The sequence below is a fragment of the Lissotriton helveticus genome, chromosome 5_1 (assembly GCF_964261635.1).
Source record: "Lissotriton helveticus chromosome 5_1, aLisHel1.1, whole genome shotgun sequence".
Taxonomy (NCBI): domain Eukaryota; kingdom Metazoa; phylum Chordata; class Amphibia; order Caudata; family Salamandridae; genus Lissotriton; species Lissotriton helveticus.
Genome location: NC_136065.1, coordinates 1,482,283,728 through 1,482,307,458, shown reverse-complemented (window position 1 = coordinate 1,482,307,458; position 23,731 = coordinate 1,482,283,728). Strand labels below are relative to the sequence as shown.

The following is a 23,731-nucleotide window of genomic DNA, read 5'->3' as shown; positions in this document are numbered from 1 at the left end:
TCACAGAGATAATTTGAATACATGAAATCATCAAGGTACTAGTGCAAAGATTCACTAAAGGGATTAATGTACATGAATGAGCATTAAACCTAGAAATAACCGACGGAGAGCACATAAAACGGCAATAGTGAAATGATGAATGCCAAGCATATGCAAGCGTGTTAAAATCATGGAAAAAGAATTGTCGATACACAAAGGACATAGAAGCCAATCAATGGCAAAAGCCATATCAATTAAATAAAGGTTGTTTTCTAAAATCTAATTGCAAACAATTTCTTGTCAACACCCATGTCATGGCGCAGACAATGAGAAATGCGAACAACTACAAGGACCAGCATGCAATGTGCAGGCAATCCAGGCTCTAAAAATGCACAGTGGTGAAAATATGAAAAGTGGGCAACTCAAATCCCTTAAACACATGAAAGGAAAAAGGAACTAATCTATGAGTGGACACAAAATGGTAAAAAAACTAAGAAGATTAAGAAATTAAAAGAGCGTGGAACGCACTCGTAATTCAAAAAAGATAAATACATGAACTGCACGTCCTCAGAAACTTGCATGTCTTTATTCACTTTTGTTTCACGTTTAGAACTTTGCCATTGAATGAATTTGTGCTTATTGCACTTGTTGCTCTAAAGAGCACTTTGAAAAGACTACTAATCCCAAATTGGAGAAAGAGGGAGTAGTCTTGGTAAAAAATGGAAAATAAGGGTTATATACAGTGAAGTAGTACTGCAACATTAAAGGGGACCACAATGCATTGGGCATTTGTTTGCTACTGCATGACTTCATAAATTAAATGAAGAATTAATCCTGATATAAAGAGTGCGACTCGTTTTTTGGTTTCGAACAGCAACGAAATTGATAAGATATTTTAGTTGCCCAAAAGCACCGAGGACCAGTTGGGGCATATATGTATGTATATTTATGTGTATATATTTATATGTATATAAATTCACTGAAGAAACAGGGATGTTATAGTTAGGATCAGATTTCTCTCGTACAGTTACCTGAGCTAATAGTAATTTATGCCCCCGCAATGCACTGCAAAGTGAGCAAGGGACCCACGTCTGAGTGTGTGAAAAGTTTCAGGGCTCTGTCCATCAACTTCTTGTGTCTGCTTTATTCACCCTAAGTTGGCTGGTTATGCCCAGATGTTGGTCCCGCGTGAAAAGTTTCAGGGCTCTGTCCATTAACTTCTTGTGTCTGCTTTATTCACCCTAACTTGGCTGGGTATGCCCAGATGTGGGTCCCTTGCTCATTTTACCACTGGATTCAAGGTAGCTTGGCTGATGAGGGGTGTTACCGTGAAATCAGTCCCAGGATACTTGTTTGCGGTCGAGGGAAGGGCTGGCGTGGCAGTTCAGGCTAGAATGTTCCCACGAAGAACTGGGTCAAGACTGATTTGCAGATGACTGGGTCTGAACTGGGGTGGTGAAGTGAGCTAAAGTGCAATGATGAATTCAACACAGATCTAATAGTGACAGGGGGTGAGTCTCTAAAATGTTTCAGCGCTCCGTTCATCATCTCCTTGTGTTTGCCAACAATACTTTATAGACAGTAATATAAAGCATAAGAAGACAGCTGTTTACAACCATAGGGTCAATGAAAGGATGAATAGAGCTATCAAGGAAGCTATTCAGTTGACTACAGAAAACAATAAGCCAGGAATCAAACTGGCCAACCAAATGGTGTGGCCTTATAGAACCATTAAAAATTAGGCCATTGTATGTTTGACTATTGAATTGCTGAGGGGTAGAAAACCTATACTGGATTTTCAATAGGAGTTACTGAGAAAGTTGTTGAATCTAACCATGTGCAAGTTGGAAGTAAGATTGGAAATAAGCAAATGGAAACCAAAATGTATTATGATCAACGTTGGAGGACAAAGGTATTGGAAGTAGGAGAAGGGTAAGTTATGAAGATTAGACTTCCGTAGGGTGTAAGCAAGAGTAATTCAGGTTATTCTGTCCCACTAAAATAGAGTAGGATGGAAGTATGCTGTAGTGAATAACAGATCAGTATGGAATAAAAACAGGGCACTGCTTGTTGATGGTTCCCCAATTGATAAAGAAGTACATGTTAATGAAAAGTTTAAAAGAAAAAAATCATGAAGACTAAAATATGATACACCAATACCAAATAGGGTCTATAAACCAGATGTAAAAAATTGATAAAACCTAAAATAGAGATAAAGGAACCTAGCAGATTTCATGATTTTAAATTGTATTGATATAAAATCAATCTTAGAAGGAACATCAGTTGCTCAAAGTGCTGGTCTGGGGTGTCCTAGCTTTGATCTATGTCTCAGAATCTTTTTTCAATGCTGGAACATCACAGAATGCCTTTATCAGAATCCTTATCAAATTTCTATATGTGCAATAATGTGAGATAGGCACAGACTTTCCAAAGCTGTTTGTTTCTGTTGCCGTTTCCTCAGACAGCCATCCTGCAAGATCGCCATTCTTCATATACCATCTCAATGTTTTGTAGTCCTCTTTATGGCATACCTCAGATCACCTATTCAATTTTTATCATTTTTTAATGCTCACAGCAGAGCTAAAATTAACATAAACATATTAGGTACAGGCAAGCATTTGCAGTTAAGACCTGCAAGGCACACACCTTGTGAAACTGCTGCATTACAGAACAACTCTTTAGGACATAAACTTGTTAACCCGCTAAACATATGAATTAAAAGTGCTCTGGTCAAATGCAATAAAACCTAATGTTCAGACAAGTTCTCCCAAAGTATGATTTAACTTCAAGGAAATGGCATTTGATATTGTACATCTCCAGCATTTTTAGAAAAAATGGAAACCTTGTGGAGTTGGCTTTGTATGTGAATCGGTGCACAGTGTGTGTGTCTATTTATATCCACATTCCTGTGTTTGTGTTAGTGGAAAATAAAACCATTGCCACAGCACAGCAAAACCAATTTTTAATCTGTTACATGAACTAGTGGCATAAGATTCCCCACTAGGCTAAAACAATTGTTCCGCTTGAGCTGCTGCCCTTTTGACTATGCCAATACGTAATATGTTTGTGAAATTTGTATTGTATGAAGTTGTGTATTTTATGAAAACAAAATTATATGCATCTGCACATTGCATAAGTAGTTCCTTGCACTGATTGGGACTACTTTTCATGCAGCTAGACACTACAGCAGTCCCATGGATGAAGAGAGGATGAAGAGAGGTATTTGAAAGCCCTAGTAAATAAGTATGCATAGCATATCTATATTTTCCTTTAAAAAAAAAAAATAAGGGCTTCGATAATGACACACCTAATTAGAGCCCCCCCTTCCCCCACCTTAGAAATGTAGTTTCCCCTCAAACTGGACTACTTACAGACAAAGCAGGTACTAGCACCGAAGATAGTTGGAAGGGCCCCACTTTAATTGAGCCAGTGCCAGTAGTGCGAGAGGGTGGCTGTAACGGCCTGGAAGGAAGGCGACTTCGCAGGAAAGATGAGTTGAGGTAAGTCAGTTTATTCATCCTAAGAGGAAGCTGTTGCATTGCTCTGCACCTCCCAGCCTGTTCTTAATAGCCCGGCTAGAATGCCATCACCTCACAGCCCCCTACATTCTATGACGCAAGATGCCACACACCTCCCTTCCCTAAAACCATACAATGAATAAACAGCGAATGCAACAATACAAAGAAACCTATAAAATGAAAGAAAATACCCCCCTTAAAACAAACGTACCAACTTCATGTAAAATCTTACATAACATAACACGGCGGAAACATATGCTAGCTCTACCCCATGGACCTGTCAAACAGTTTAAACCGTGCAAAAATCACCAAAATCCAGATTCAATACATTTTGTAGTCCCTAACCCATTCAGGTGCCCTGGGAACCTTCCTTTCCTAGCTTGCCCAGGAAACGCATTGGTCTGCACATCATTCCTTGCTTCCCAAGGCACATTGGTAATGGAATCAACAAGCTTAACAACTTTTTTCACATTCTATCTATTTCTGTCACTCAGATAAATGGTATGTGCATTTACCTTTTTCTCACGTAACAAACTTGAGAACTTGGACATTCCCTTCTTCCCTTTAAGTCCACAAAGCAGGTGCACCCAATCACCAATCTCAGTGCTCCGGAAATTTGTGCCTCCCATGCCATCTTCTCTGACACCAATCTTTCCCTCATTTCGCCCCTCTACTCCAACATCCAACAACATCCTTGCCTTTCAAAAGGTTATTGCCTAGTGGCACCATTGGGTGTGGTGCGATATGCCCTTATCAACTTCCACACAGCGTTGGTCCACAAACCACCCTGACCCAAAGCCAGTTGTAAGCCTTAATTTAGTGTTCTGTTCCACCACTCCACTCCCTGAAGGAAAATAGACCGAGTAACAGATATGCTCCACACCCCATTTCTCAATAAAATCTCTTATGACACAACCTGCACTCCATTATCTGTCACTATCACTTCCAGGACCCCTTTTCTGTTCCATAGCTCTTCCATAAACACAGTAACCTCTTGTGTATTGACATGTAAACTCCACTTCTGCCACCTGGAATGGTAATCCACGGCCATCAGAGCGTATACAAACCAAGCACCTAAAACTCCACAAGGTACAAAAATGTCCAAAGCTATTTTCTTCCACTGGGGCTTCTTTCCTTCAGTGTTCTGTTCCACCGCTCCACCAATCCATTCCCTCGGAGATAATATACAGAGGAACGGACATGATCCACACCGATTTCTCAAAAACATCTCTCATCTCACATGCCTCATACCACTCATACTTGGCATTCTTTGTCATAACTTTCCTCATATTCACTGCCCTGTCCACAATATTTGGCATACATTTTGAATAACATATAGTGGAGAAAAAACATGCTATATCTGCCCAATAGACCTGTCAAACAGTATAAAGCATGCAAAAATCGATCCTCATCGCCACTCTAATGGCCTGGAAGAAAGGAGACTAAGGGGCCTATTCCGATGTCGGATGGACCTGAGTCCGTCTGACATCGGTCAGAAGCCATAACCAACCGACCTTCTGTGGCCTGTTACGGTCCTGCAAGTACAATGTGACCGAACCCTCGGTCGCACTCTTATGCTTCATAATGGGAGCATGCATTCCGAGCGGAATGCATGCCTCCATTGTGAAATGCAGGGGTGCAGTTCATCCCTGCACCCTGTGGCCGGCACCCCAAGGTGCCTGCCACCTGGTGCAGAGATCAACCCAGGCCGCCTTTCGGCGGCCTCACACTCATGGGGGCTCTGCTGGGGGCCCCCAGAGACAGTTTCCGACTGCCTTTTCGTGCCGGACACACAGGCACAAAAAGGCAGTGAAAAACTGCCATCGTACTCCCTCGGTCGTAAAGAGGCAACTGGGGGAGTACTTGAGGATTTCCGGATGGCAGACGGGCTCTCCAAGCCCGTCGTAGGCCATCCGGAAATCCGAGTCGGATTCCTTCCTGACCGAGCCCATCGAAATGGCTCGGTCGAAAGGAATCCGGCTGACACATTCCGATCTGGCCGGAAGGGCTCCGAACATGGTTCGGAGCCCTTCCGACCGGAATCGGAATAGCCCCTAAGCAGGAAAGATGAGTTGAGGTAAGTGGGTGTATTCTTCCCAAGAGGAAGCTGTTGCAACACCCTGCACCTCCAGCCTGCTCTTAATGGCCTGCCTAGAATGCCATTACCTCAAAGCCACCTTACATTCCATGACACAGGATTCCACACTGGCCCTTGCAGTAGCAGTTGGTGGAGACCTCTTAAGTAAATACTTTTTATTAACGAATTTTAGTATCTGCTACTTTGAATTCTGTCATGTCCTGTATTCCATTTTTTCCTTTTTTTGTAAGGGGAAAAAATGACCTAAATGTGGAATAGCCGAAAGTTGTATGGAATACTGCTGGGGATTAGGAGGAAGGCAGTCAGCTTGCATGGGATTGCAGTGCCGCAGCCTTTGCAGCTCTTTCTTTTTTAGTTTCGACTAAATAAACATGTTTATTAACCCAAAAGAGTGTTTTCTTATGACACTTACTTTTCTAAACATTTTAAGCTGTATTTGTGTTGTACCATTTTAATTTAGACCACTCTACCCTCAGTGAATAGAATGTTCGGATAGTCTTATAGCCCTTCTGCCATGGGCTATATTCATTGTTGAATACCGGCTCTCTCTTTAAAGCCCCTCGCTTGCAGCTCAGGGACAGGGCCTTTAACAACTCTCATTCTTAAAGACGCTTTAGAGCTGTAGGTATTTGGGAAGTGGCTGCTTTAAATGTTGCTGTGTAACAAATGTGAACAAACACTTGTGTCGAATACTTGCTTCCATCCACTTAATTTGCTATGCGTATTCATCTATCTTTTAATGTACCATTCTCTTCTTCTTACCACAATAGAATTGAAGTTTTACATCTAGTCCTTGCCTTCCTTGCTGGAGTGCTGTTGTCTGCCCTGCTGTTTGTCCTCATCTTCTATATCAGGAAAAAGATTCGTAAGTACCTTCAAAAGCGACTTTCGACCCCACTGCCACCTTTAGTAGATGTTGCTGGGTTAGACACCTTAATTGCATTTCTGCATTATATTTGATTTGTAAGTAATGTATTAATTGGATTAGAACATATACAAGAAACTGATTTACAGTTGGTAGACTCAATATTGGTATATTGTTTTTCATTACTATTTTACAAAGAGTTTACTTTTCTCAAAAGTAGTATTTTGCAGGGCAGCAGTCACTTGCCCTGAGTACAGGTGGGAAAGTCAGCAAATGTATGGAGTGAGTGGCGCGAGCCAGACACCGACCAGGGGTCTGGCTTCACTCTAAGAGCCAAGACATATGTTGCTATCTGAGTGACTTATTTGTAGACCCCATCTAGAATGGCATAATGGAATTACTTCACAGTGCTCTCAAATCAGTCTTTTAAGGTCAATGAGACTGAAATTCAAAGATCTGCCTCATGATCAGACACTTTTGTCAAGTGAGGAAGCTGAGTTTTGAGCTCAGGTTTCCTTAGCATACAATGCTGAATTTAGCCTCCGAATGGATGTCTCCTTCTGTCTCCGATTTAACAACAAAGGGAAATGTTTCGTGTTCAGTTCTGTCATAAACCAATTTGACATTACTTTTTATGGTGTTGTACGTTTTCCTTTATTCATTTCATATATTGTGTTTAGATGTGAATGTATGTTAGTAGAACCTGGTTTATAACATTGTGTTCAATTAAAGATGTATTTTGAAGAAGGCAGCCTGCCATACAGAGGACTACAAAACATTGGGATGGTATATGGAGAAAGTCTGTGCCTATCTCACATTATTGCACATATAGGAATTTGATAAGGATTCTGATAAAGGCATTCTGTGACGTGCCAGCATTGAAATAAGATTCTGACACATAGATCAAAGCTAGGACACCCCAGACCAGCACTTTAAGCAACTGATGTTCCTTCTAAGATTGATTTGATATCAATACAATTTAAAATCATGACATCTGCTAGCTTCCTTTATCTCTAATTTAGGTTTTATCAATTTTTTACATCTGGTTTATAGACCCTATTTAGTATTGGTGTACCATATTTTAGTCTTCATGATTTTTTTCTTTTAAACTTTTCATTAACATGTACTTTATCAATTGGGGAACCATCAACAAGCAGTGCCCTGTTTTTATTCCATACTGATCTGTTATTCACTACAGCATACTTCCATCCTACTCTATTTTAGTGGGACAGAATAACCTGAATTAATCTTGCGTACACCCTACGGAAGTCTAATCTTCATAACTTACCCTTCTCCTACTTCCAATACCGTTGTCCTCCAACGTTGATCATAATACATTTTGGTTTCCATTTGCTTATTTCTAATCTTACTTCCAATTTGCACATTGTTAGATTCAACAACTTTCTCAGTAACTCCTATTGAAAATCCAGTATAGGTTTTCTACCCCTCAGCAATTCAATAGTCAAACATACAATGGCCTAATTTTTAATGGTTTCGTGTTCAGTTCTGTCATAAACCAATTTGACATTACTTTTTATGGTGTTGTACGTTTTCCTTTATTCATTTCATATATTGTGTTTAGATGTGAATGTATGTTAGTAGAAGCTGGTTTATAACATTGTGTTCAATTAAAGAGGCAGCCTGGAGGATTGAGTGGTACTGGCTGGCGGCTGTTCAGGACAGAATAATTAGTTTATTTATCTGCATGTCTTATGACTGACTCAACAGGTTTGTAAAAAAATACATATATATATATTTACAGAAAAAAAGGATTTTAAGCATACCAGATGGCAGTGCAATTTATTTTATGTTCATACCTCTAGATTTACCTGCCTTAATAAACAAGGTTGGCAAAGCCAATAGTTGTTGCTTTGTTGACTGGGTGTCCTTGCCAATGCTTGTTGTTGGTTTTGTGCAGCAAAAAAACACAGTCTTTAGCGCAGACAGCCTTTTGATTTAGAATTTTCACAAGAAGAGGGTGTTTACTTGGTGAACAGTTTGTACATGTAGGGAAGACAGCTTCGGTTGGCCAACTTATACCATTCTCCCAGGAGCTTATTTTATAAGCAACAGCGGATCACAAGCAATATTACAGATCACTGACGGAATATCAACGGACACAATATTGAGCTACAGGATTATCGAGTCTACAATATCGATGGACAGACTATCGACAGCCTATATCTATAATGGTAAGTACAAAAATATCGAAACCAAAATATCGTTGTTTTAAATATTGTTGTTTGAAATATAGTTTTTATTTTAAATGTCTTAAAAATAATATAAAAATCATTAAATAAGGAACATAATTAATAACATAGTTAGAATTATTAAGAAATGTTACAAACTGATAAATGATACATTTAATTTAAAAATAATTAAACATACTTTTTTAATATATATTAATTTAATAATACTAATAAATAGTTATTTAATTTATTTACAAAATGTTAGAAACATAAGAAATGTTATAAATACATATAAATATATATACATAAACCTGTAACATAAATTTAAAAATAATATATACATAATACATTAAAATATTAAAATTAATATTTATTTTTAAGAACATATTTTACACTTCATTAACTATAAAAGTTAGGGAAATGGTGGATACAATTACTATTCCCACTACAGAAAGTGCAAATGTAGGGAAAGTGTTGGATAGCGGGGGGGAATGATTTACTATTGCCACTCCAGTGAGAGCAACAGTAGGAAAGGTGTTGGCTAGAGGGTGGGTAAAAATTACTATTCCAACTCCAGTGAGTGCAACAGTAGGGAAAGTGTTAGATAGCGGAATGGTAAGAATTACTATTCCCACTCCAGCGAGTGTAACAGTAGAGAAAGTGATGGATAGCGGGTATGTACAAATTACTATTACCATTTCAGCGAGTCCAACAGTAGGGAAAGTGGTGGATAGCGGGTAGGTAAAAATTACTATTCCCACTCTAGTGAGTGCAACAGTAGGGAAAGTGCTGGAGAGCGGCTGGGTAAAAATTACTATTCCCACTCCAGCAAGTGCAACAGTAGAGAAAGTGATGGATAGCGGGTATGTTACAATGACTATTCCCACTTCAGTGAGTGCAACAGTAGGGAAAGTGTTGGATAGCAAGGTATGTAAAAATGACTATTCCCACTCCAGCGAGTGCAACAGTAGGAAAGTGTTGGATAGCGGGTATGTAAAAATTACTGTTCCCACTCCAGCGAGTGCAACAGTAGAGAAGGTGTTGGATAGTGGGTATGTAAAAATGACTATTCCCACTCCAGCGTGTATGTACAAATTACTATTACCACTCCAGCGGGTGCAACATTAAGGAAAGTGGTGGATAGCGGGTAGGTAAAAATTACTATTCCCACTCTTGTGAGTGCAACAGTAGGGAAAGTGTTGCATAGCGTGTATGTACAAATTACTATTACCACTCCAGCGAGTGCAACAGTAGGGAAAGTGATGGATAGCGGGTATGTTACAATGACTATTCCCACTTCAGTGAGTGCAACAGTAGGGAAAGTGTTGGATAGCAGGTATGTCAAAATGACTATTCCCACTCCAGCGAGTGCAACAGTAGGGAAATTGTTGGATAGCAGGTATGCAAAAATTATTATTCCCACTCCATCGAGTGCAACAGTAGGGAAAGTGTTGGATAGCGGGTATGTAAAAATTATTATTTCCACTCCATCGAGTGCAGCAGCAGGGAAAGTGTTGGATAGCGGGTATGTAAAAATTACTATTCCCACTCTAGTGAGTGCAACAGTATGGAAAGTGTTGGATAGCGGGTGGGTAAAAATTACTATTCCCACTCCAGCAAGAGCAACAGTAGAGAAAATGATGGATAGCGGGTATGTTACAATGACTATTCCCACTTCAGTGAGTGCAACAGTAGGGAAAGTGTTGGACAGCAGGTATGTAAAAATTACTATCCCCACTCCAGCCAGTGCAACAGTAGGGAAAGTGTTGGATAGCGGGTATGTAAAAATTATTATTTCCACTCCATCGAGTGCAACAGCAGGGAAAGTGTTGGATAGCGGGTATGTAAAAATTACTATTCCCACTCCAGTGAGTGCAACAGTATGGAAAGTGTTGGATAGCGGGTGGGTAAAAATTACTATTCCCACTCTAGTGAGTGCAACAGTAGGGAAAGTGTTGGATAGAGGGTGGGTAAAAATTACTATTCCAACTCCAGTGAGTGCAACAGTAGGGAAAGTGTTAGATAGCGGAATGGTAAGAATTACTATTCCCACTCCAGCGAGTGTAACAGTAGAGAAAGTGATGGATAGCGGGTATGTACAAATTACTATTACCATTCAAGCGAGTCCAACAGTAGGGAAAGTGGTGGATAGCGGGTAGGTAAAAATTACTATTCCCACTCTAGTGAGTGCAACAGTAGGGAAAGTGCTGGAGAGCGGCTGGGTAAAAATTACTATTCCCACTCCAGCAAGTGCAACAGTAGAGAAAGTGTTGGATAGCAAGGTGTGTAAAAATGACTATTCCCACTCCAGCGAGTGCAACAGTAGGAAAGTGTTGGATAGCGGGTATGTAAAAATTACTGTTCCCACTCCAGCGAGTGCAACAGTAGAGAAGGTGTTGGATAGCGGGTATGTAAAAATGACTATTCCCACTCCAGAGAGTGTAACAGTAGGGAAAGTGTTGGATAGCGGATATGTAAAAATTATTATTCCCACTCCATCGAGTGCAACAGTTGGGAAAGTGTTGGATAGCGGGTATGTAAAAATTACTATTCCTACTCCAGCGAGTGCAACAGTAGGGAAAGTGTTGCATAGCGTGTATGTACAAATTACTATTACCACTCCAGCGGGTGCAACATTAAGGAAAGTGGTGGATAGCGGGTAGGTAAAAATTACTATTCCCACTCTTGTGAGTGCAACAGTAGGGAAAGTGTTGCATAGCGTGTATGTACAAATTACTATTACCACTCCAGCGAGTGCAACAGTAGGGAAAGTGATGGATAGCGGGTATGTTACAATGACTATTCCCACTTCAGTGAGTGCAACAGTAGGGAAAGTGTTGGATAGCAGGTATGTCAAAATGACTATTCCCACTCCAGCGAGTGCAACAGTAGGGAAATTGTTGGATAGCAGGTATGCAAAAATTATTATTCCCACTCCATCGAGTGCAACAGTAGGGAAAGTGTTGGATAGCGGATATGTAAAAATTACTATTCCTACTCCAGCGAGTGCAACAGTAGGGAAAGTGTTGCATAGCGTGTGTAAAAATTACTATTACCACTCCAGCGAGTGCAACAGTAGGGAAAGTGTTGGATAGCGGGTATGTAAAAATTATTATTCCCACTCCATCGAGTTCAACAGTAGGGAAAGTGTTGAATACCGGGTATGTAAAAATTGCTATTCCTACTCCAGCGAGTGTAATATTAGGGAAAGTGTTGGATAGCGTGTTTGTAAAAATTACTATTACCACTTCAGCGAGTGCAACAGTAGGGAAAGTGTTGGATAGCGGGTATGTAAAAGTTACTTTTCCCACTCCAGTGAGTGCAACAGTAGGGAAAGTGTTAGATAGCGCGTGGGTAAAAATTACTATTCCCACTCTAGTGAGTGCAACAGTAGGGAAAGTGTTGGATAGCGGGTGGGTAAAAATTACTATTCCAACTCCAGTGAGCGCAACAGTAGGAAAAGTGTTAGATAGCTGGTGGTTAAAAATTACTATTCCCACTCCAGCGAGTGCAACAGTAGAGAAAGTGATGGATAGCGGGTATGTAAAAATGACTATTCCCACTCCAGTGAGTGCAACAGTAGGGAAAGTGTTGGATAGCGGGTGGGTAAAATTTACTATTTCAACTCCACCAAGTGTAACAGTAGGGAAAGTGTTGGATTGCAGAGGGGAATAATTTAGTATTCACGCTCCTGCAAAATAATTAACATTAATTACTAAATAATTTATTTTTCAAAAATAATTTACCTCCCACTATATTCCCCTGTAAACATCACCACCAAAATGGTAAATTATTACAAAATTAACATACTTATTTAATAATTAATTAATTAATTAATAACAATTAAGAAACAAATTAAAAACAATCAAAAATAAATTAGTTTAGACAATTTACACTATAAAGTAACTTTAAATAAATATTAGGTGTAACAAAATAATTAAAATTTTATTAAAATTAAATTACTTCCCGCCCTACTCCCCTCCCAACCCACAACCAACTCATAAAAAAGTTACACAATGAACATATTTATCAATTAATTAATAATAACTAATAGCCCATTAATAACTTATTAATAACCTTTTTAACACAATTAACAATATAAACTATTAATTACTTACATAATAATTAATACAATTATTAATAATTAATTATAAGTAAATTACTTCCCATTATTATTATTATTATTATTATGCAATTTGTAACGCGCAAACTAAACCCGAAGGTGTCAAGGCGCCTATCAAGACAGATCAAAAAGTATTCAGAGCACTACTAAAGATATGCGCGTGTAAAGAGGTAGGTCTTTAAGGCAGATCTAAAGGCTTGTAGAGTGGGGCGAGTCCTTACTTCAAGGGGGAGAGCATTCCCACCCTACTCCCCTTCAAAACTACAACCTACTCCTCAAAAAATTGCACAATTAACATATTTACCAATTTAAGTATCAAATACTAATAACAATTAATAATTAATTAATAACAAATTATTTAACACAATTAACAATATTAATTATGAAATTCAAAAATATGAATTAATACAATTATTAATTAATGTATTTAAATTAATTTACTTCCCACCCTATTCCCCTATAAACCCACAACCGCTACTTAACTAAAATGCAATATTGTATTTTTTTTAATTAATAATGTCTAAAAAATTATTATTAAATATATTAAATTAAATTACTTCCCACCTTATTCCCCTATAAACCCACAACCCGCTACAGAACTAAAATACGCAAAAATAAATTTACATAAAACACACATTACATAAATACGCTATACTCTTGAAACATATACTAACATACAAACCACAAAAAAACGATATTATTAACAACAATATTTTTACTAACGATATTACTAACATCGATATAAATTAAAACAATTTTTCTTACCTGCATGTTGATATTGTGGTCGACGATATTCTTGATGGTTGATTTTCTGTTATATTGATATTTAAACATTGATACAATGGTATATCTATATTTAGACATCAATATTATGTCTGCATACCGTCTGTCATCATTTCATATGCAGACATTCCTTCTACAAGTAATTTCTGACCCTCATTATAAGGCACAATAGAAACCGTAGGGTCTTTCTACACAGCACACAATAATTTAATTAGAAAACGATCTAACAATCGCAGAAGATAAACTAGAAGACAACAACCAATCCCAGTGCAGCTATACCAAAGGTCAACCAATCACAGCAACCAACTAATGACAGCGAGACTTTGTGGTGATCCCAGTGCAGCTCTAAGGCTGACTATCTAATCACAGTGCAAACTCTGTGAATTAAGAAAACAATCACAAAGCCTTTCTCAATGAATTCACACTATAGAATAAAAATGTAACTTGTCTGCTTAACCAAAATAGGAAATATATCAACAATTCAGGTTAAGGAAACTCTCACAACCAATAGAAACAAGAGCAGCACATTTTTGGCACTGGCTAAACTCAATTCACTCCAGGTAGAACCCCGTCCAGCTGCAGTACAACCCTGACTAATATACTTACTGTTGTCCACTTTAAGAGCAAAGGACACCAGCCCAGATTAAACACACGGTTCACAGAAGGGAAAACACATTATTCAGAAAACCTTATCTGTGTGTATGCGGTGCCTTACAAAATACACTACCTTATGGAGACAAGTAAATCATATTATCTTGAGATCTTGAATTCCTATGAATCTGAAAACCGAACCAACCAATAATAGACAAATATCTTTTCCAAATAAAAATCACAAATAGGAAGTGTGCATCAGAACAACAGCAATCAAACCACCAATTGAACCCAAAATCAACATTGCATAACAAAATACCTTGCACATAGAATAGCAATCCTTCTCTAAAACTTGAAACATCAATGACACTTTAAACATCAGAAACACTCTGAATCATTGAGATCAGCCTGCCCAGTTCATACAAACAATCCAAATCATTCAGGAACAGCACTTCAAATCAGGTTTCTACGCAAAGTCCTCTAGATAATCCACAGGAATATTCACTCTCTCTATGGACTGGGGGAAAAAGGAAATTCTCCAAAGCAAAAGGGAGGCACTCTTTAATGTGCAACCATCCTCTGCTACCAACCTGTGGGAGCAAAATGGTACCAAAAAATTGTGACACCCCAATATTTACCTCAACCAGATTTAGCACATTTCACTGGATTCGAGACTGTGTTAAACCTCAATTTCATGAGGCAATATGTCCCCGCATTAAGGAACCTCCCAAAACCTCAAAAGCAGCAATACAATGTATTAGTTAAATGAATAATAATAAATTATACTGATTAAGTTGGCCCACTTAGCAACTCAGTTCTAGATCAATGAAAAGTTAAAGAGTTTTATTACAGAATTCAAAAAAAGTGGTTGAGCCATAAAGGCTTTCAAGTGCAATGTTCTACAGAGCATGTAAAAATCATTCAATCAATCATTAGATATGTTGAGTGCTTCTTGACACGTGCAAGGCTATCCAGGCGCTGGCAGGGTCAAGTTGAATAGTCAGGGACTTTTGGAACTCTGCAAGTGATGGGGAGGTCCGTAGATGGAAGGGTAGCTTGTTCCACGTCTTCACTGCTAGGTAGGAGAAGGAGAGACATCTGCCTCTGTTATGTCGGAATCGGGGGGTGAGAGACAAAAGGATGGTGCCCGGTGGGCTAATGGAAGTTCAGGCAATGGTTCGAGTAGGCGGATCCACAGTTGTGTAGGGCCTTGTCTGCACCGGTCAGGAGCTTGAATCTTTTCTGTACAGGGATCCAGTTGAGTTCCCTGAGGTAGGGGGTGATGTGGGTTCATCTAAGAAGATCCAGGACGACCCTAGCTGCCGCGTTCTATATGGTCTATAGTCATTGGATGAGATGAGCTGCGATCCCTGCATAGAGAGTGTAAACATCGGAAATTATTTTAAGTCCCAAATGGGCAGCAAAATCAGGAAAGAATTGGACAGCATCCCTAGTCAAATAGGAAAGTCTTCTGGCTCAACGCAAAATCAAGGGCATTATTTTTGCATATGACATTATAGAACACCTCAGTCTATTGTGGTAGGAGCAAATATATAATTTCATCAACAAATCAGAGCACATAAAAAATAAACTTCACATTGCCGTAACACCCACATGCTAATACACTACATGAATAATCATTCAGCACCCTCTATGATAATGTTGGCCGGAGATGCTACAACAAATCTACATATGTTTACAATAACACATTATGTGACTGAATAGAGCACTCTGAATTAATGGAAAGACCTTATGATTGTTAGAATTGGGAAATAGCTAATCGAGAGCAGAATAGCATAACAGTGGAAATAAACCATGACATCTTAGCTTGACCTGGTGCTGCAGAGTTTGGGATGAGAGAAGGTGGGTGGGGAGCATAGTACGATGAGTGACAGAGATGACTACTGAAAAAGCCAGGCTCATAAGTTCTGGACCGATTCTAGAGTCACAACCCGACGGTTCCTTTTTTCAGCATGAAGGCGTAGAGGGGAGAAATGTTGTTATTGTATCCAATTAATTGAACAATAATCCTCGTGAACACAGATAACTACGCAAGATTAGTTTGTTTTGTTACAGAGCAAAAAATAACTGAACATAAAGATACCTCAATACGAGAGTATAGAAATACGTCAGAATTAGCATAAAGCCAAATCTGTGTATCCAATTAGGATGGTGTAGCATAAGTAAAACAATTAGTTCAAGAAACAGAATGCAGAGGATCAAAAAGCATGAGTCCAAATTTCCCTGCATCAAGGGATGATGAATGAAAAGCATTAATCTGTCCCAATACTAACACTTAAGTGACATCCCTACTTAAGCATCCTCAGGAAGAAAGGTAAAAGGTGTCAGCATGTGGAGTTTTCCTAAGAGTTCCACCACCATCAGTGGGTAGTCCCTCCACCATCAATGGGTCATGTGGCATAAAGCTACCAGGACAGAACTTGCTCTACAAGACCATCTCCCCATCTATGAGTGGCAATGACTGGGATGCGTTAACCGACAACTTATCCACAATGGTCGACAACTTCCTGAACTTGGTTTCATTCAGCACCACACCCAAACTTAGGGGCACATTATTATGGCGGGCGGACATCCTAATGGGACCCTAAATATCATCACTCCAAATATGTCTCCCTCAACTTCACCTGCACTCAATCCAAGTTCCTCTCTATGATTCTATTTTCCTTCCAAATTCTTCAGATCTTCCACATGGTATATCTGTGGAAACACAACTGCCACATAACAAGTACCATACCAATTGTTCAGAAACCAAACATATGCATTCTTCCCACATACAAAATATACTTCTGGCACCACTTGCACTGCTTGTTGCTGAAAACAACTTCCAAGGACAATTGCTTAGAAAAATATGGTCACACACACTGTGTCCCACAAATATAGTTTCATAGCGACTCAGAACTTGTCATATGCAAAGCGTGCCTCGTTGTTCCCAATCTAAAGCAATAGGACCAAATCTTCCTTTAGCCTTGTGAGCTAAATCCTCTTTGGCCCATTCAAAATTTCCTAAGCTTAACAATTACCTATGTCTATCTTCTACTTGATTTAAAAATGTATTTTCGATTTCTGTTAGTATGCAGGTTAGGTTATGTCAATGTGTGTATGCAGTGTCTAATGTTACTATTAGTGCGAAATATTTTCCCATTCTCTCTTTCTGATTATATTAGTCATATTTGTTCAAATGCTTATAAACAGATATCTCTGAGAGTACCACATCATAATTTGCTAAGTAATACTCGTAATTACCTTTTCCATAAAACATGCTAATGAGCAGACTACAACTAATGCCATACATCAAGGGTAAGTGATGGTATTTAATCCCTTCTTTGACAGAAGCAGGCAATTGCATGCAAACATAACAATTTATAACATCCATAGTATTCACAAAGCAACATAGCATATGCATTCAGCATGTAATCATCTTTAGACAAATCTACATGCAGAAACTGGCTAGTTTGCTCTATTAAGCCGTTATCATATCCTAAGGTACCCTCTTTTGAGGCACCTCCCATGAACCCCCACTCCCTGTTCCTCAATCTTGTGTGCGCTTAAAATGGACTTGGCAATAACTGCAGTTATTACTATGGTTACTCCTACAGTGAGTGTACCTACAATACAGTTGTGCCTACAACTCAAATTTACAGACTCCATTTTCAAAGTGGCGTGTTGTAAGAGGCTCAACACACCAAGTCTCTTTTCTCTGCCTCTTATTCACGTGCAACAAAAGTGTTTGAGAAACCTTCACTTGGGTCTTGGAAAATCCTTTGCACAATATTTACACAGCTTGGTAGACTTCCCTAGCCCTCTTTCTTCTTCTAGATGGAAAGTACCTAATATATTCTTCTTCCACTCTGGCCCAGGTTATCTTCTCTCAAGCAACTCATTTACAGTTCAAAGTTCAATTCACATTGCATATGAGATCAGAGCCAATCTCCTCAATGACTTGTTATAACAGTTCAGCTCTCAATGCTGCGATCTCTTGAGGAGACTGTGGAGCTCCTAGGCTAGGACATTCAGGGTCCCATTACGATGGGTGGCGGACTTTGTCCACCCGACAGAGTAATGGTAAACGGGACCGACTGCCAAAGGTGTGGCGGTCCGGCTATGCCAATTAGGATGCGCCCGCCACCGTGGCGGTCGCATCCTGCATATTATGCATTGTGGCGGGTGGTGCTGTCAGCAGCACCCGCCGCAATGCACAATATGCATGTTGTTTATTGGCTTGCACAATGTGATAGGCACCACGCAGTGCCTGCCACCCTGTGCATGCCAATGAAGGGGGTACCATGGGTACCCCCCAAGTGCAGGCATCTACCACCCCAGGGGCCCGCAACAGGCCCCCATAGGCATTCCCCGCATGCCTTTCCATGGTGGAGTCTCCGCCATGGAAAGGCCCCATGCACCCATCCTAATATGGATGGCGGTGCCTGCAAGGCACCGCCACCATATTGTGGTCCTTTTCCGCCCAGCAGGTAATCGTGATGATTGCCGGCAAAAAAGCGGCAGACGGTCTTTCCGTTCCACCCCGGTAACCCCGCCAATGCTAATGTGGCGAGGGGGTAAATGGTCGTCGGGCGGGGAGTTCTGGTGGACGGATTGCCACCGCCGGTCTGGCGATCATAATAGGCCTCTTAATGTCTCCCAGAATCAGTGTCCGTAAACCACTCAACCTTGGCTGAAAAGGCACAGTCAATAAAAGAAGTTCATTAACCTCAAATCTCTCAGCAAGATCTTGAAAATCAGTATTTGAAATTTTGGACCTCGCATTTGTAACCAGATGAGTCCACTCTGGAGAGTAATATCTTCAACATGACAATCTTGCCCACCTGGACCTCCTTGCACTTCTAGTGGCTTGCTCAGACTCGCTCAAATCAGAGTCTGAGCATTTTTGGTTCACGAAGATTCACATATTGGTGCAAGATCTCTTTCAGATGCAAGTCTCAGGTTCCTTCTATTCTGTCTCAGAGGCCTTGTTTCATCTGCGGCATCTTTCTTCGTTAACTGTAAACAATCAATTTTCACACCATTCTCTTCTGCTGAGTCAGACTCTATGCACTTACATTGGTACCATCGCCCTCAGGGTCTACGCCAAGGTCTTGTGCAGTTTGACCCCCTCTGCCTAATCTGGTGGGTATCCAGCTCCTTTGGGATCCTCTACAGCTTGGCTTGCCCTCTCCGGTGACCCCTTGGTCGTGGATGGAGCTACTTCTGGGTGAGGAGCTGTTTAATCGAAAGGACCTGTGGCTTGTCAGGTATGGGACTTGGTCATGGCTGGAACTACTTCTGGGTGAGGAGCTGTTTCATCGGAGGGACCTGTGACTTTTCAGGTATGGGAAGTGTGGACCCAGTTCAGCAGCCCTCCGCACTTCACAGCAGTGTTCTTCAGCAATATCACCTAATATGGTCCACGCCACTGAGAATCAAGCCAGCTTTTCCTTACATGCTTTCGGACAAGCACCCAATCACCTGGGATCAGGTCGTAATAGAGGTCCTTTGAAGTCTGTGCAGTTGCTGCTTCAACCAGATGAGACACCGAACAAACCAAATCAGCCAGTCCTTTACAGTAGTCAAGGATTAAGTCATCTGTGATATTAATCAATGCAATGGCAGGCCCAGCAGGCACATGAATTGCTCTTCCCATCAAGATTTCATGGAGCAATAACTCAGTTCTCCTGTCAGGAATGCTGTGCAAGCTCATTAGAACCAAAGGCAACACATCGGGCCATTTCAAAGATGTAGAAGCACATGCTTTAGCCAGTCATGCCTTTAAGGTCCCATTGTTCTGCTCCGCTGGGCCATACACCCTCTGCCTGTAACTATAGTGCAGCCTTTGATCCACACTCAGAGTGGTACAAAACAGTCTCATAACTTCATTGTGAAAATGATTTCCTCTATCCGGCTCCAAGATAGTTCGAAATGCGAATCTAGGAATGTGTTCCCTCATCAATAGCTCTGCTACTGTGAGACTATCACACCTTCTAGTTGGATAAACTTCAACCCATTGAGAAAAGATGCACACAACAACCAAAACGGATCTCAATCCATTAAACACAGGCATCTCAACAAAGTTCATTTGAATCTGATTGAAGGGACCCCCTGACCTGCCAATGCATTTCAAGGCAACAACAGTCTTTTTCCACCATTCATCTGATGGCACATCATACTCCAATGACACACAGCTTCTGCAATCACGCGAAACCTTGGATTGAACCAAGTTTGCCTGAACAATATCACCATTGCATCCATTCCTATGTGAGCTGCAATGAATTTGCCTTGCCTTTGGGTTTAACAAACATTCTGGCAACACTGCCCTACCATCAACTGAGACCCATACGTCGCTTTCTCCCTTCTCACAACCTGCTCTAATCTGACCTGCTTGTTCCTGATCTGTGGCTTCCATTGTAAACGCCTGACTTCATCCCATGTGTCTGTAGCAACTAGCATCATGTTGAGTTCGGGCTTCTCTGTACTCTCTCGTCAACATATTCCCCATTAAAAATACAGGCGTATGCAGCGCAAAAGCGAGCAACTTCATCTGCATATCGGTTTCCTGATGTAACAAGTCGTCTCCCCTCCCATGGGCTGCGCACTTACCAACAGTCACTTCTTTTGGTAATTGCAGTGTTTCCAACAGTTGTCCCAAATGTTCCCCATCCCTAATGGGAGAGCCTGATGACGTTAGGAACCCTTGCTGCGACCATAGTTGTCCAAAGTTATAAACCACACCAAAATTGTACAGGCTATTAGTATAGATGGTGACTGAATCTGCTCAGAAACAAGGCATGCATCAGTAAAAGCAACGATTTATGTTACTTGTGTGGAGTGTACTCCCTGTGAACAAGCAGCTTCCACCACTCCAGAGGTGGTACAGACAGCAAGGGCTGTTCTCAGATTGCCTTCATTGTCTCCTAGACATGAACCATCAACAAAGAGTAATTGGTCAGGATCGGACAATGGCTGATCGATAAGGTCAGGTCTTGGCTTGGTTCAAAGCTCAATAACATCCAGACAGTCGTGGTCTTTACAATCTTCCCCATCAGCATTTGGAACAGGCAACGAGGTAGCAGGATTTAACACAGAACAGCGCTTCAGGGTCACATTCTCGGCAGTGAGAAAAACCTGCTTATAGTTTGTCAAGCTGCTCATATTTTGTCAAGCTGTTATTTGTCAAATTTTGGTTCTTGCCATCAGGAGCTCAACTGAATGTGGTACATATTCAGTAAGTGGATTTTTTATCGGTGAAGGGTTTAGATTAAGTACAGGAAGTAATGACGCTCTAACATGTACGCAAAGAGTCCAGCATGAAGATGAGAGTGCACGGTGCAAACAGGTCAGGGGAAACTAACCCAAACAAGAAACAACCCTGCATGAGTGCAGGTCAAGACCCACACAACGAATATAGGACAGAGTCCTGTGCACACGTGTGAGGATAGTAGGTTTTAGTGTAAAAACCAAAGTTCAAACAATTTATCTTGAAGAAATAACGAAGGTCGACATCAGGTATTTCATGAGGGAGGATTTATCTACCTATCCAGGACAGTAGAGAAAGAAAACAAACCAGCCGACACGTGTTTCATCACAACGTAGAACAATTGTGACTCTTCAGGGCTGTAGGTTTGGAAATGGGGTCAGGAAATCGCAAAGTCTGTGAAGGATGGGTATGTCTGTAACACATGGAGATCTACGCTCAGGATTCAGCGTGTAGGATTCTCCTTGTGTTTCCCAAAGTAATGGACCCACCACTCCAGAAAAGGAAGTACTGTTAGTGGATGACCCACCTCAATAATGACACCTGTTGCAGCAAAGGAGTTGAGACATCTGGGCAATGCTGAAGCTACAGACCTAATGTAATTGAGAAATAGGCCACTGGTCTAGGGGCATCTCCATGTTTCTTGGTGAGTATAGAAAGAGCACAACCCGCTCACTCTCGCTTACCAGGAGAAACCTTATGCCCGTTGTCAGCAAGGTGGTTAAGTAAGGCGCTAGTATCGTCCTAAAAAACCCATGTTGCTGATGCAATGAGGAGGTCGTCTATGTCCTGGACTAGCACTGAATTTCTGGGCAAAGTTAAGCTCTTAAGGTTCTTTTACTGTACTTGGTTGAATAATAATAATAATGACGAACTTTCAGTATACCCTTGAGAGATACAACACCATGTTAAGACACAATTCTCCAGACAGAAAGCAAAAACAAATTGGCTCTCCTCATGCAATGGATGAAGAAATGCCTGACAGAGGTCAATCACTGTAAACCACTCGCAAGGAATCTGAAACAGGAACATAGATGGATTCGGTACCACTGGATAAAATGTAATCACTATGTTATTGACCTTTCTACGGTACTGAACAGTGCGATATTTCTGGCTCGGTTTCTGCAATCCCATGATGAGAGAATTGCACTGCCTTCCCATGATCTCCTTTAGAATACCCTGCACAAACATGGCCTCAATTTAAAGTGCAATCCCTGCCACCGTGTCTGGGGTCAGGATGTATCGAGGTGTTTTGGGGATTTCTGCATTAGGCTTGATCTATATGCGGACTGGCTCGACTCCTCGAATCAGTCCGATCTCCCCTCCTGAAAAGTCCCATACCAATGGAGAGATGGTGTCTCTCAAATCCAGCAGAAGGTCTTCCACCATCAGTGAAGGAAACATGGCTACATAATGATTTTGATTAGCCAACTTGAAAGCAATGTCTTCATCATTAGTATGCAATTCAATTCTCTTCGGTGTGCAATAGATGGTACAAATAAATTTGCCGAAGTGGTCATGCCATAGTAAACAGACTGGACTCCAATCACACACCATGAACTGACGGTGATCCTGAAAGCTTCAGATTTTCCATGATACCTCTTCCATCAGAGGGGCTGTCATTATTTTGTTAGTGACTCCTGGATCATTTTTCTGAAGAGGAGCAGGTGTGGGACTACTGCAGATCTCACAGTACAATGGGTAGAACGAATATAAATCAAGAATGTAATGGGATGACCGTCTACCTCTGCTTCTATGTATGATCCACTCTGGCCTACCTCTAAGACTGCGCCAAGTGCATAGTCTTCGTGCCCCCCCCGAGACACCGTCATAAGGACGTGTTCTGATCAAATCCGTCCATAGCTTCCATTAGGGGCATCTGATGATAGGTTCGATTGCCCTGCAAGATTCTCAGAGGTTGGGGCACTTGCACTAATTGGTTCTGATTCCCTCCTCCATTAAAGGATCTCTGCCTAGTCACTGTAGGTAACTGATTCACCACATCTGGCTCTTGTACGAGTTCACCTTCCTTTGCCTGATTCACAGGATTTAGAGGATGCTCATGCTTTCGATGCCCGATCTTTTGTCAAAAATGACAAGCAGTGGTCTTTTTCAGGGTCGCACCATCTATCCCTGTTTTAGGATCTATAGCATCATCTCTTCCTCTTCTCTGTCCTGTTGGTCCTGAAACTGATGTAACTTGGACACCTCTTGGAATTTTCCCTTGACTGAAAACTACTGTTCCCCCTGTTGCCTGTACCTGCTCTCTCTTCCATGCATTTCACATTTGAACCAGCATCAACTTCTCCTTTATCCTC

General features: G+C 40.8%; 1 protein-coding gene across 4 annotated transcripts in view; it reads left to right on the top strand.

Moving 5' to 3' along the window:
• The window catches only part of C5_1H1orf162 (chromosome 5_1 C1orf162 homolog), a 358,091-nt gene that overhangs the window by 176,326 nt on the left and 158,034 nt on the right, over positions 1–23,731 (top strand). For all 4 annotated transcript variants that reach the window (XM_078641275.1, XM_078641272.1, XM_078641273.1 and 1 more), the window contains exon 4: positions 6,366–6,460. In XM_078641275.1, the coding sequence (XP_078497401.1) occupies positions 6,366–6,460 (95 nt within the window). The remainder of the gene's footprint in view (positions 1–6,365; positions 6,461–23,731) is intronic.